We start from the raw sequence: 15,426 nt of genomic DNA on the forward strand, positions 1-15,426 counted from the left end.
TATAGTCATTTTCACAATGTTGACTCTTCCAATCCAAGAACATGGTATATCTCTCCATCTGTTTGTATCATCTTTTATTTCTTTCATCAGGGTCTTATAGTTTTCTGCATACAGCTCTTTTGTCTCCTTAGGTAGGTTTATTCCTAGGTATTTTATTCTTTTTGTTGCAGTGGTAAATGGGATTGTTTCCTTAATTTGTCTTTCAGATTTTTCATCATTAGTGTATAGGAATACAAGAGATTTCTGTGCATTAATTTTGTATCCTGCTACTTTACCAAAGTAATTGATTAGCTCTGGTAGTTTTCTGGTAGCATCTTTAGGATTCTCTATGTATAGTATCATGTCATCTGCAAACAGTGACAGCTTTACTTCTTCTTTTCCAATTTGGATTCCTTTTATTCCTTTTTCTTCTCTGATTGTTGTGGCTAAAACTTCCAGAACTGTGTTGAATAATAGTGGTGAGAGTGGGCAACCTTGTCTTGTTCCTGATCTTAGAGGAAATGGTTTCAGTTCTTCACCATTGAGAAAGATGTTGGCTGTGGGTTTGTCATATATGGCCTTTATTATGTTGAGGTAGGTTCCCTCTTTGCCTACTTTCTGGAGAGTTTTTATCATAAATGGATGTTGAATTTTGTCGAAAGCTTTTTCTGCATCTATTGAGACGATCATATGGTTTTTATTCTTCAATTTGTTAATATGGTGTGTCACATTGATTCGCATATACTGAAGAATCCTTGCATTCCTGAGATAAACCCCACTTGATCATGATGTGTGATCCTTTTAATGTGCTGTTGGATTCTGTTTGCTAGTATTTTTTTGAGGAGCTTTGCATCTATGCTTATCAGTGATATTGGCCTGTGATTTTCTTTTTTTGTGACCTCTTTGTCTGGTTTTGGTATCAAGGTGATGGTGGCCTTGTAGAATGAGTTTGGGCGTATCCCTCACTCTGCTATACTTTGGAAGAGTTTGAGAAGGATAGGTGTTAGCTCTTCTCTAAATGTTTGATAGAATTCGCCTGTGAAGCTCTCTGGTCCTGGGCTTTTGTTTGTTGGAAGACTTTAAATCACAGTTTCAATTTAAGTTCCTTTGATTGGTCTGTTTATATTTTCTATTACTTCCTGGTTCAGTCTTGGAAGGTTGTACTTTTCTAAGAATTTGTCCATTTCTTCCAGTTGTCTATTTTATTGGCATATAGTTGCTTGTAGTAATGTCTCACGATCCTTTGTATTTCTGCCATGTCAGCTGTTACTTTTCCTTTTTCATTTCTAATTCTGTTGATTTGAGTCTTGTCCCTTTTTTTCTTGATGAGTCTGGCTAATGGTTTATCAATTTTGTTTATCTTCTCAAAGAACAAGGTTTTAGTTTTATTGATTTTTGCTCTTGTTTCCTTCATTTCTTTTTCATTTATTTCTGATCTGATATTTATGATTTCTTTCCTTCTGCTAACTTTGGGGTTCTTTTGTTCTTCTTTCTCTAATTGCTTTAGGTGCAAGGTTAGGTTGTTTCTTTGAGATGTTTCTTAAGGTAGGATTGTATTGCTATAAACATCCCTCTTAGAACTGCGTTTGCTGCATCTCATTGGTTTTGGGTCATCGTGTTTCCATTGTCATTTGTTTCTAGGTATATTTTGATTTCCTCTTTGATTTCTTCAGTGATCGCTTGGTTATTTAGTAGTGTATTGTTTAACCTCCATGTGTTTGTATTTTTTACAGTTTTTTTCCTGTAATTGATATCTAGTCTCATAGCATTGTGGTCAGAAAAGATACTTGATACAATTTCAATTTTCTCAAATTTACCAAGGCTTGATTTGTGACCCAAGATATGGCCTATCCTGGAGAATGTCCCAGGAGCACTTAAGAAAGTGTATTCTGTTGTTTTTGGATGGAATGTCCTATAAATCTCTGTTAAGTCCAGCTTGTTTAATGTGTCATTTAAAGCTTGTGTTTCCTTGTTTATTTTCATTTTGGATGATCTGTCCATTGGTGAAAGTGGGGTGTTAAAATCCCCTTCTATTATTGTGTTACTGTCGATTTCCTCTTTTATGGCTGTTAGCATTTGCCTTATGTATTGAGGTGCTCCTATGTTGGGTGCATAAATATTTACAATTGTTATATCCTCTTCTTGGATTGATCCCTTGATCATTATGTAGTGTCCTTCCTTGTCTCTTGTAACATTCTTTATTTTAAAGTCATTTTGTCTGATATGAGAATTACTACTCCAGCTTTCTTTTGATTTCCATTTGCATGGAATATCTTTTTGCATCCCCTCACTTTCAGTCTGTATGTGTCCCTAGGTCTGAAGTGGGTCTCTTGTAGACAGCATATGTACAGGTCTTGTTTTTGTATCCATTCAACCAGTCTGTGTCTTTTGGTTGGACCATTTAATCCATTTACATTTAAGGTAATTATCGATAGGTATGTTCCTATTACCATTTTCTTAATTGTTTTGGGTTTGTTTTTGTAGGTCTTTTCCTTTACTTGTGTTTCCTGCCTAGAGGTTCCATTAGCATTTGTTGTAAAGCTGATTTGGTGCTGCTGAATTCTCTTAACTTTTGATTGTCTGTAAAAAGTTTTAATTTCTCCATCGAATCTGAATGAGATCCTTGCTGGGTTGAGCAATCTTGGTTGTAGGTTTTTCTCTTTTGTCACTTTATTTTTTTTTTTATTTTATTTATTTTTTTTTTTGTGGTATGCGGGCCTCTCACTGCTGTGGCCTCTCCCGTTGCGGAGCACAGGCTCCGGACGCGCAGGCCTAGCGGCCATGGCTCACGGGCTTAGTTGCTCCGCGGCATGTGGGATCTTCCCGGACCAGGGCACGAACCCGTGACCCCTGCATCGGCAGGCGGATTCTCAACCACTGCGCCACCAGGGAAGCCCTCTTTTGTCACTTTAAATATGTCCTGCCAGTCCCTTCTGGTTTTCAGAGTTTCTGCTGAAAGATCTGCTGTTAACCTTATGGGGATTCCTTTGCATGTTATTTGCTGCTTTTCCCTTGCTGCTTTTAATATTTTTCCTTTGTATTTAATTATTGATAGTTTGATTAATATGTGTCTTGGTGTGTTTCTCTTTGGGTTTATCCTGTATGGGACTCTCTGTGCTTCCTGGACTTGATTGACTATTTCCTGTCCCATGTTAGGGAAGTTTTTGACTATAATCTCTTCAAATATTTTCTCAGACCCTTTCTTTTTCTTTTCTTCTTCTGGGGCCCCTGTAAGTCGAATGCTGTACGTTTAATGTTGTCCCAGAGGTCTCTGAGACTGTCCTCAATTCTTTTCATTCTTTTTTTTCATTCTTTTTTTGCTCCCTGGCAGTTATTTCCACCATTGTATCTTCCAGCTCACTTATCCGTCCTTTTGCCTCAGTTATTCTGCTATTGATTCCTTCTAGAGTATTTTTAATTTCACTAATTGTGTTGTACATCACCATTTGTTTGCTCTTTAGTTCTTCTAGACCCTTGTTAAATGTTTCTTGTGTTTTCTCCATTTTGTTTCTGAGATTTTAGATCATCTTCATTATCATTTCTCTGAATTCTTTGTCAGGTAGGTTGCCTATTTCGTCTTCATTTATTTGGTCTTGTAGGTTTTTACCCTGTTTTTTGTTTGTGACCTTTTTTTGGTCATTTCTTTCTTTTTTTTTTTTTTTTTGATGGGTGGGGCTGTATTCCTGTCTTACTGGTTGTTTGGCCTGAGGCGTCCAGCACTGGAGTTTTCAGGCAGTTGGATAGAGCCAGGTCTTAGTGCTGAGAGTAGGACCTCCGGGAGGCCTCACTCCAGTTAATATTACCTGGGGTCTGAGGTTCTCTGTTAGTCCAGCCATTTGGACTCGGAGCTCCCACCACAGGAGCTCAGGCCCAACCTCTGGCATGGGAACCAAGATCCCGCAAGCTTCATGGAGTGACAGAAAAGGAAAAAAACAAAAAAAGGAGTAGTACAATATGAAAGAATGAAAAACAAAATAAAATTAGAAAGATAAAAAATATATTAGGAAAAATTAAAATATAATTGAAACAGCAGCAACAAGGTAAAATAAAACCAAAACAGAAAAAAGAAAAATAAAGGGGGGGGGGGCAGGGAGAAACAAGCCAACAGGAGAGGACAATAACAAAGTATAAAGAATAAAATAAAATTAGAAAAATAAAAGATTTATTAGGAAAAATATAAATGAATCAACAATGAGTCAGCAAGGTAAAATAGAACCCCAGTCTAAAAGAGGAAAGGAGCAGGAACCAAGCCCAGCAGAGCGAGCTGGTGGCTGCGGCGTGGGGGCTGAGAGTTAATAAAAGTATCCATGGAGAACAATGAAAATTCAGTGGATTCAAGATCCATTAAAACTTCAGAGACAAAGATCTTACATGGAAGCAAACCAATGGACTCTGGAATATCCTTGGATGATAGTTACAAAATGGATTATCCTGAAATGGGTTTATGTATAATAATTAATAATAAGAACTTTCATGAAAGTACTGGGATGGCATGTCGGTCTGGTACAGACGTAGATGCAGCAAACCTCTGGGAAACCTTCACGAACTTGAAATATGAAGTTAGGAATAAAAATGATCTTACATGTGAAGAAATCTTGGAATTAATGTACAGTGTTTCTAAAGAAGATCATAGCAAAAGGAGCAGTTTTATTTGTGTGCTTCTAAGCCATGGCGAGGAAGGAAAAATTTTTGGAACAAATGGACCTGTCGATCTGAAAAAATTAATAGGTTTCTTCAGAAGGGATTGTTGTATAAGTCTAACTGGAAAACCTAAACTTTTCATTATTCAGGCTTGCCGAGGTACAGAACTGTACTGTGGTATTGAGACAGACAGTGGTGTTGAGGATGACATGGCCTGTCAGAAAATACCAGTTGAGGCGGACTTCTTGTATGCATATTCTACAGCACCTGGTTACTATTCCTGGTGAAATTCAAAGGACAGATCCTGGTTCATCCAGTCACTTTGCGCAATGCTGAAACAGTATGCTCACAAGCTTGAGCTTATGCACATTCTCACTCGGGTTAACTGAAAGGTAGCAATAGAATTCGAGTCCTTTTCCACTGATTCTACTTTTCATGCAAAGAAACAGATTCCTTGTATTGTGCCTATGCTCACAAAAGAACTATATTTTTAATCACTGAAGAAATGGATGATTCTTTTTTAATCTGTATGGCAAGTGAGGAAACGGTGTGACTGATAAATTATATTTTCCTCTCTCATTTAAATCTAATCTAATCCCCCACGTGATACATGGAAACATGTCACTTTCATAGCAATAAAACTACTATGAAGCTACCTCAAACACAATCAGGTAGTTGAAATTGAATTTAATTAAGAATAAATAAAAATGGATAATGGTACAGTCATTATGAGAGGAAATGATTGTAAATTAACAGCTCTCATAATTAGCAAGTTTTAGTGATATGGCTATGCTACAAATTTTCAAGGAATTATGGAAGAATTTAAACATTGCTGTAATGTGTTTCGGTGATATTGACAATGCTCTTGTTTCAGAGAACATGTTCTAGTTTTTGTCAAACTATAGACACGATGATGTGGAATAATGTATCCTCGAACTTGGTGGTCCATGTGCACGGTCAAATGCTTGAAGACCTTGCTCTTAGAATTAGTATTTGGAGACAAGACAATAGTATTTTTACATCACTCATCTGAGCACATGGTGTTGCGATGTCTGTCCCGAGCATGTCTTTGTTGTTTAAAAAAAAGAAAAAATCCTGTTTAGTATTGAAAAAGGAACTAAATGTTTTACTTGAGAATACGCAAGAAAAGTAAGTTGACTCTCTCAGGTTAAATGCACTATACAGTGCTGAAATGCAGCTCTTCCCAGCAGCTGCTGGGCCTCGCATTCCCACAGAATATCTGAAGGGCTCTTATGCAAAGCCTCAAACTTTGATCACAGTGATAGCAGCATGAATTGAAGAAACTCTGTAGGAGCATACTAAAATACAACTTACAGAATACACAGTGAGGTGTGAGGAAGAAACAGTAAATCAGTCAGCTGGGCACTCGTAATTAGAAGGTGGCTTGAGCCTGAACAGGGACACAGTGCAGCCTATGTGATGAAGGCAGAGCCATAGACTACGGCTTCAGGAAAAGGAATGCTGGCTAGTTTCTTCATAGGTACTGGTGTACATGGAGGATGCTCCCAAGGCAAGAAGCTCCAAGAAAGTGAACCAAATCAAACTTCTGAAATGGAAATTTTCAAAAGATGGTGAGAGTCATAATAAAAATTGTAGCACTTTTTTTTTCAGTTTTTTCAATAACAGCTTTTAATTGGATGTTAAATTCTTATCTAGCTAGCACCATTACCACTGTACCGGATACACTGAATAACAATTCACTCCTCATTTTACACCGAGGGGGAGAAGGGCTGCAGTTGTCAGCCTGTCAGAAATTAAGTATGTAAATTAATGCTTAAGTGTATGAATATGAATATGATTTACAAGAGGCTCGGAGTGTTGTTGGGGGAAAATCCTGGGGTCTCTCATTCCCCTTCAACGATAACAAGTGCTCAGTGACCTTGACAGACTGCGTGCAGACATGGGTGTGGCCACGTGTGCACTTGGCCACCAAGCTTTGGGAGCTGAAGTACTCCCATGAGCAAATCCTGAACTCCTTCTAGAATGTCCCTCTCTGCTATCCATGAATGTCAGCCCATAAAAGCAATTTCATTAGCATTTCCTCATTTTCCAATATAAGCGGTGAGTGTGGCCTAATAATATGGGCCCTCAACCATCCTTTGCCAAGGATGGGAAAAATCATAGCACTCTTTGTAGTAAAATTTTTGAGCATGTTAAGTTGTATTTTGTTGACATTTATAATCAGAGGAGAATGATACTGTTATGATCATATACGGTTCTCTGAAATGAAAGGACCATGGCACGCAGGATGTTAGCAGTCATTCAGTCTTCCCCCCCTTTGGTGCCCAGGGAAACTGAAGGCCAGAGAGGAGAAGCAGCACGGCCCGAGCCGGGGAGAGCAGGCTAGGAGCCTCCTAGCTCAGGAGGCATTGAGCTGTCCCTGCATCGCTGTATCCCGCTGGTTTTCAGTCAGACATTTCCTGTGAGCCTTCTTTTGCTAAAAGGAAGGAACTCACGTTTATAAATGAAAGCTATTTGTTTTGGCTATGTCTGTAACTTTTTCTAAGTCCATGAAGTATCTTAAAGTGTGACAATTTTATTAAAAATTTGTTATTATTTTTATTTCCAAATATAAATTTTAACTTAAAATTTTTTAAAAAGTGGGGAAAAAAAGCCTTAGCTGTGGGGGCGGAGTTTAGGCAGGGGTGGAACTTAGGCAGGGGCAGGGTTTAGGGTGGGGCGGGACCTAGGCAGGTTGTGGGGGGTGAGGTTCAAGCGTGGGTCAGGGCCTCTGCTTAAGACCTGCGCGGAAGGGGAGAGGCAGCCCTGGAAAGGAGGGCCTCTGGAGTGTGGAGTTCCGGAGTTTGTAGGTAGGGCCCTGGGTGTGTGTGTGTGGGTGGGGTTTGGGCCTAGCGCATTGGAGGGGGTCTCCGAGTGTAGAGGTGGGGCCCTGGGTGGGGGTGTAGAGGCGGGGCTCGGGTTCTGCGCAGCAGGAGGGAGGCTCCGAAGGCAGAACATTAGGCCCAAGAGCCCAACAGGCTCCCAGGTGCCTAAGTGGACAGGGAAAGCGCTGGCCCCGTTCCCTTACGTTCCTTCGTGCCCCTCCCCCACCATCTCCCCCAGGGTCCCCCCCATTGCTACTGGACCCCCTAACCATGGGTGGGTCCCACTGGGTGTACGAACTCCTCCCCTCCTCCAGCCCCCCCTCAGAGTCCAGCCTTTACTTTTGCTCCCCCTTCCCTCCCTCCCCCTCCCTCAGAACCTGCGCGGCTGGAGGGGGCCTAAGTGAGCAGAGGATCAGGCCCGATCTTAGCGGGTTCCTGGGGGCCCAAGTGGGCAGGGGAAACCTGGCCATGCTCCCTTTTGATCCTCTGTCCTCCCAATGGTCCCCCAACTTACCCCTTCGAGCGTGGGATCCCTTCCCCTCCCCCAGCCGCCCCTCAGCGGCGCCAGTCCCCTCCCACCTCCACTTCTTCTCTCCCTTCACTCCCCCCACGCCTCATGCCCTACCTGGTTGCTGATGGTGCCTCCCTTCCCCTTAGGTGTCCGTGGTCCCCTGCCGTTGCCTGGTAGGTCCTCAAGTTGTGTGGAGACATGAATTCCACATCCTCCTAGTCCGCCATCTTGACTCCACCCGCAACTGGAATGTTTTTAGTATACTTGGTGTAATACTGTTATTTTAATGATTTTCAGAATCGGAAATCAGACTCATTGATGTCTTAAAACTAACTCAGAGTCATGTGCTGTGTTAAAATTTTAATTTTAAATCAACCAAAGTTTTGGAAACTATTCTAATCACATCCTTTCCCTATTTAAAACCTTTTTGAAATGGCTTGGTTTAATACCAATTTCCTTGATTATTAGTCAATTTTACTATCTTCTAATCTTGGTCTTTTGTATTCTCCCTCCAGAAGTCACCTTTGAGTGAGTCCTCCTAGTCTGGGAGGACTGGGGATGGTTTGAAAGAAAAAGAAGGAAGAGTGAGGTTCCCAGGCCCAACTTCTGGTCCTCTGGTCCTTGCCCTAGAATCTGACCACTTTCATTTCTTCAAGGCTAGATTCCGTATGTATCTTCAAAGTTAGTTCCTTTATCTTGGAGCCTGACTACCCCCTGGAGGCTGAAGTGGGAAGGACAACATAACCTCACACAGGCTGAGCAGCAACAGGACAAAGTTTAGAAAATGATGGACTCCATATCTAACGTGGGTATTAAGCAAGATAAATACTGAGATACCGATGTTGTCATTTTGCTCTTATTGTAATCTCTAAGATGTTTTGAGAGTTAAAATTCTCTCGTCACCTTAGGAAACTAGTTCTGATATTGCTCATTCATAGCTGTTGGATTTTTTCATTATAGATTAATTGCAGAAATTTTGAGTCATTTATCCTATCTTGAATCCTTCTACTCCTAGAGGGAAGAGTACCTGAAAATAAGAACTTACTATTTAAAGGACTAATATTTCTACCTCTTTGCATTATTTGTAGTGCATCTAAACCATTTTTTGGTAACTTTCTTAGAGGGACAGTGTTGTTTTCAAGGGACCTTTTTTTGTGTGTGTGTTACACGGGCCTCTCACTGCTGTGGCCTCTCCCGTTGCGGAGCACAGGCTCTGGACATGCAGGCTCAGCGGCCATGGCTCACTGGCCCAGCCGCTCCGCAGCATGTGGGATCTTCCCAGACCGGGACACGAAGTCGTGTCCCCTGCATCGGCAGGCGGACTCTCAACCACTGCGCCACCAGGGAAGCCCTCAAGGGACCTTTTTACTCTGTAAACTCTCCATCCATGGTAACCCTTTTCTGTAGTTGAATTCCTTTTGATATTTGTTGAAATTCATTCTTTTTTCCCTTGTTCATGACTGGGGAAAGTAACTGTTCAGAATGGGAAAGCCCCTCTTGTCTTGATTTCTTTCCCTCCTTCATCCTTCTCAGTAAATTATTAAATGTTAACCCTTTGTTGGCAGTGTGTTCAGGTTTAGCTTCCCCTGACACCCAGCACTAAATCAATCAAATGAATGTGAGATGGCTCTCACATAATCTCCCACGTTTAAAACAAAGTTACAAAAAAATCCTCTCTTGTTTGAAAGATTCTCCTTTCTTTATATTTTTAAAAGTTATTATACATCTCTAAAGAACAATAAGGCATGTTTTATAAGTAACCTTTGTAGATTCTTTCCTACTCTCATTATTGATTTGACTAATGGAAGGAAATTGTTTTCGTCTAATGGAGCTTGCTGTCTGGAAAAATTATACATAAAAAATTGTAGGTATTGTTGTGTCATCTTATTTTTCCTTAAAATGCATTTTCAGTTACCTGTAGTACATAAAGCTTTACAGTTGTATTTTGTAATTTACTTCTGAATAGCAGCTGAGTTCAGAATCATAGCAAAATTCCTGCTTTTATCAGTATCTGTAATAGAAAGGAAATTTATTAATGGAGTTATTAAATCGGAACCTATTGACATACAAGATTGACCATTAAGTCCAAAGCTAGTTTATTACCACATATGCAAGAATAAATTTGTTTAACATGAATTGTACAAATTTTTCTTGAGGGACGAGTCTTTGCTTTTTTTCTGTCTGGGTCATGTTGTTTCTACTATTTTGGCTTCATCACGTATCCTCAGAGCTCCAATATAGATTTTAACATTTTTAAAAATATGTAAACATCACAAAAAGTAGTAAATTAGTCTCTCTTTTATGTATTTTTATTGCATTTATTAAAATGCAGTTTCTTTGTTCAAGCTATGATACATAGTTCTTAACTTACTTTTAGTTACTTATGTAGCTATATTAACAGCTTTTTTTTTTTTTTTTTTTTTTTTGCGGTATGTGGCCCTCTCACTGTTGTGGTCTCTCCAGTTGTGGAGCACAGGCTCCAGACGTGCAGGCTCAGTAGTTGTGGCTCATGGGCCCAGCTGCTCCACGGCATGTGGGATCTTCCCAGACAGGGGCATGAACCTGCGTCCCCTGCATTGGCAGGTGGACTCTCAACCAATGCGCCACCAGGGAAGCCCCAGCTTTCATTTAAAAATTTTTTAAATTTTATTTATTTTTATTTTTTTATTTTTTTGGTTGTGTTGGGTCTTCGTTGCTGCTCTCAGGCTTTCTCTAGTGGTGGCAAGTGGGGACCAGTCTTCTCACTGCGGTGGCTTCTCGTGGAGCATGGGCTCTAGACGCACGGGCTTCAGTAGTTGCAGCACACAGGCTCAGTAGTTGTGGCTCGTGGGCTCTAGAGTGCAGGCTCAGTAGTTGTGGCACACAGGCCTAGTTGCTCCACAGCATGTGGGATCTTCCCGGACCAGGGCTCGAACCCGTATCCCCTGCCTCGGCTGGCGGATTCTTTAACCACTGCGCCACCAGGGAAGCCCTACAGCTTTCATTTTTTGAAAACATTGTGGAAAGGGGACTAGACTAGTAGTCAAAAGAGACTAAGATTGGTTAGCAATGATATCTTGAGTGAATCACTTAATTTCTCTAAAGCTTGTTTCCCATCTGTTATAAAGGAGTTATACCAGATCATCCTTTAGTATTAAATTTTTCTTGAATCTGGTAGGTTGGTTTACTAAATGAGAATAGGCCCATAGGGGCTTCCATTAATTAGGAAATGCAGGAAGAGATTATGCTCATTTCCAGTCTGTTTTTATTTATTTATTTCTTTATTTTATTTAATTTTGGCTGCATTGGGTCTTCGCTGCTGTGTGTGGGCTTTCTCTAGTTGCAGTGAGCGGGGGCTACTCTTCGTTGCCAAGCGTGGGCTTCTCATTGAGGTGGCTTCTTTTGTTGCGGAGCATGGGCTCTAGGTGCACGGGCTCAGTAGTTGTGGCACATGGGCTTAGTTGCTCCGCGGCATGTGGGATCTTCCTGGACCAGGGCTTGAACCCATGTCCCCTGCATTGGCAGGCGGATTCTTAACTGCTGGGCCACCAGGGAAGCCCTCCAGTCTATTTTTAGATCAAAAACTCTGGCTCAATTTTAGTTTTCCTGGTTCTCTACCAGGTGTTCTCTGAGTTCCCAGGAGCAAATCATGCCTTAAGGAGTTAGGAGAAAAGGCCCAAAGCTCAATGTACTCCACAGGACTATAGTGTTAGTGTACTGACTTCATTGCCTCTGGATTTGTAGACTATTGCTAACACACATATTGTTACTCCCACTACAGAAGATCAGAATGCCTATTCATCTTTATTTGAAATATTTGAGGACATCCTTTATTTTTAAATCCACTTTGTAATTTATTTTGCTGACAGAATCTGGCCAACTATATCCTATTGTTGGGATTTTGCTGATAAATCCACAATTGTTAACCTCATCTCTCTTTAACACGTTTATTAAAGTTGATTTTCTACTTTAGTGTATATTTTGCCATGTTCTTTTGGTTTTACTTTTCCTTGCAGAATCTCCCTGATGATAGGGAATAATGAATCATTTTGAGAGAAGGACCTCCCCTCTATCTCTTAACAGAACCACAAATTCTGTCTCCACCTTTTAAATTATTATTATTGTTTGGAATAAGGAAAAAAGAAAATAAGGTTGGATGTGATCTAATAATGTCCAAATCTCATTTTAATGTTTACTGCACACTCTTCTCATACCCAACATTTTGCCAGTGTGTTTAACCTGGCTCTAATTTTTTTTCTAAAGCAGTTAAAAATGATAGTTTTCCTTTCTCATCTTGCTTCTGCTGTACATTCAGTAAGTGCCCAATATATGCCAGTTGATGAACCATATATTGAATAACATTAAGGGTAGCATCAGAACTAGAGAGAGCTCAATCAGGATTACTTTCTTCTCTTTCCTTATTTAAGACCAAGTCACCATTGCTCTTTGTTTTTAATCAGTTGAGCCTATAAGCTGTGTGAGTTTTCTCCCTTTGCATCTCTTCATCTTTCTTTTGATGGATATGCTTTGTTTTGGACTAGATGCTATTGTACTTAAGTACATTTGTACTATTATATAGGAAAAAATGTAAAGTTAATGTTTTTAAAGCTTTTTGTTGTTTATAACATTTCATGAAAGATTAATTGGATAGCATGAATTTCTGTTGGAAAATATCAGAAGCCTGCAGCCAGGAAAATTTATGAATATATGTCTTATCTGCTGTTGGTTTTAAAAAAAAAACCTAAGTAAATATAAATATTAAGTAATATTCTCTAATGGTATTTTTAAAACATCATTATCCCTATTACTACTTCTGCAGTTATGGAGTAATACTGAGTGGCACTGAAGAAATTATGTTCAGGTTTTTTCAAAGAACTGCTTCTGATAGGAAAATGCTTAGTAATGATGAAGACACGCCCTCCAGTTCAGTGGCCATTTTGTACGGTAGTGCTGGAGAAACAAGTGGGAACCATCAAAGAAAGAAGTGTACGGATCAAAGGAATATGGTCAAGAGGCAGTAAATTTTTCGTCTAGGTCAAGTGGAGAAATTAGAACTATGCTGCCTGTGAGTAGTTTAATTCATTGGACCAATTTTAAAGAACCCTTTTAGCTTACTTAATCTTTTTAAGTTTTATGATTAGATTTTGCTTTGCTGATAATGAGGAACAATTAAATTAACACATGGATTTGGGGCTTTTGGAATAGTAATTTAGAAGTTATACTGAAATGTGTATACTCCAAAAAGTATTTCCTGTTATTTTATAATATCTTTAATTTTGCAAGGTACTTTTCTATGATATTATTCAAGGTTTAGGGGGGGGGGGGGCGTTAAGTAGCTATTTTTAAATTATACTTTGTGATTGTGTACTGATTAAAGGTAAGTGAAAGGTCTATAGAAATTCTGTATATTGGCAATATAATTAATAGTAGTGGAGAAATTTATCTCCCTTTGTAGGATTTTGTTAACTGTGACGGTTTTAGCTCTTTATATACCAAAAGCTTCTTCATTAAAAATAGGGAAAATAGCTACCTTGTGTAATTTGGTAATGACAGTCTTGTCTTCCTCATCAGCTTATTTTGTGGGGTTCTGCAGTTAGCTGGGAAGAAATAAGGAAATCATAGCAACTGACAACAGGATTTCATCCTTTTCAATCATATTTTCCAAAAAAAAATGCTGTTCTATATGGATAATCACATTTAGACCTACAGCTTTAAGCAATATTCAGATAAAAGACTTTTAAAATATTTTTAATAGCTAATGAATAATTGTTTCCAGGCAAATATTCTCCATCAGATTCCTTTTACAGATACCTTTCCTTAAAGATTTTGTTTTGAATAAAAGATCTTCTAGAGGTTCTACTGGTATGATAGAAACTTTTTAAAGTATGTAACTTAAATTATAGTAGTTTTTTCCTGAAGAAACTAAAAATTAATACAGACTTTTAAAAAAAAGTTACCTGTAAGTAATTTGATAAATTCTATTAACAAGGGAATGGAAATTGAAGGCTTCTAAGCACAGATTTATATCGTTGTAAAGTCTTCATTAACAGTTACTTCTACATCACACAATTTCAGGTTTCTATGCCAATGATTCCTGCCTCCTACTACCTTCTGTCAGTAGCTAACTATTTTCCTATTGCTTTTTGTGTTTAATATAGACTTGCAGAGATCACATAACATCTGACATCTGACAGTAGTTAGCATTTTGCTTTGATATAAGTACTGATTCTGTAAATAAAGGGACTGTGTAATAGTTGAGTAGCTCATTAGTTTTGATATAGAAAAATGCTCAGGATCATTCTATTCATTTGCTAAATTAAGAATTCAGCACCTTTTTAATCAGACCTTATGTTGGGTACCTTTTTCCACACAAATAACACACATGAATATATTGTCATTGTAATAACACTGTACTTTTTCAAACCACTTTTAAGTCCAGCTCATTGGATTTTTAAAACAAGATTCTTTGTAGCCAGCTTCTAGGCTTGTGTAATCTGAGGCAAATGCATATGAATTATAGCTCATCTGAAAGAGAAATGATTGGTAATAAATGTAGATATTATCGGGAGACTTATGCTGACCTGATTTGAATTTTCTAACTTAATCTGTTAAGTAATTTAAAAATTACAAGTTCAGTTTCTGGTTAAAAAATATGCAAACTATACAAAATATTATATTAGACCAAGTTAATGAACTTATTTGCTTTAAGTTATTTGCAGTGTAGTGGAGTAAATAACAGCTTTAACTCTGTCAGGCTGCCCACGTTCAAATCCTGGCTCTACCACTTACTGTCTCTGTGACCTTGGCCAAGTTACTCGGTCTCTCTGTGCCTTAGTTTCCTCTTATCTTAAATGAGTTCTGCCATAAAAGGTTATTGTGAAGATGAGAGTTAGTACATAAAAATGCTTAGAACAATGCCTGGCAGTGTGGTTACTCAGTAAATGTTTAGTGCTGCTGTTTGGGGAGGAATTAGTGGGGAGGGAATCAAAAAACAGATCTACACTGATCATCCTCTTGTGAGGAAAAAGTGCAGCTGGTAGCATCAAACAGAACTAGCAGCATCCTCTGACGTCTCCAGACCAGAGGTAAACACCGCTTTAGCCTGAGAAATGGGCGGAGGGAACAAGTCAGGCTATTTCCAGATGTCCACTACCTGTGGACCCATAGCCAGTGGGAAACTGGAACCCTGGAATGAGTGAACAGAAAAATCGTGGAGCCTATAGATCATAAGAATACCAATTCTGTGAAGGTTTGGAGGAGCTGCCATTTTCTAAAATATACTCACAGGGAAAAAAATCCAGATTTGTTTTCCAGATTTAAGAGACTGTAGTTCTGTGAAACTTAGAGCCACCAGTGAAAGGGAAATAATTTGAGATGAGGACAGCCTGAAGAGAGGGGGGGAAATATATAAGTGAATTAAAAATTGTACCGGGCTTCCGTGGTGGCGCAGTGGTTGAGAGTCCGCCTGCC

At 39.2% G+C, this 15,426-nt stretch overlaps 1 protein-coding gene and 1 pseudogene across 12 annotated transcripts in view; both read left to right on the plus strand.

The window, feature by feature from the left end:
- Positions 1 to 15,426, plus strand: part of VEZT (vezatin, adherens junctions transmembrane protein) — a 79,109-nt gene that overhangs the window by 13,234 nt on the left and 50,449 nt on the right. For 2 of the 12 annotated variants that reach the window (XM_059081210.2, XM_067009908.1), the window contains exon 1: positions 12,781 to 13,021. The exons of 8 other annotated variants lie outside the window; for them this stretch is intronic. In XM_059081210.2, coding sequence (XP_058937193.1) covers positions 13,013 to 13,021 — 9 coding nt within the window. In that variant the 5' untranslated portion in view covers positions 12,781 to 13,012. Of the gene's footprint in view, positions 1 to 8,746; positions 8,783 to 12,780; positions 13,022 to 15,426 lie in introns of those variants that run through there. 2 more of the 12 variants (XM_059081209.2, XM_067009901.1) reach the window with 2 other exon arrangements.
- On the plus strand, positions 4,287 to 4,907 carry LOC131766668 (caspase-3 pseudogene; annotated as a pseudogene).

The sequence above is a fragment of the Kogia breviceps genome, chromosome 12 (genome assembly GCF_026419965.1).
Source record: "Kogia breviceps isolate mKogBre1 chromosome 12, mKogBre1 haplotype 1, whole genome shotgun sequence".
NCBI lineage: Eukaryota > Metazoa > Chordata > Mammalia > Artiodactyla > Physeteridae > Kogia > Kogia breviceps.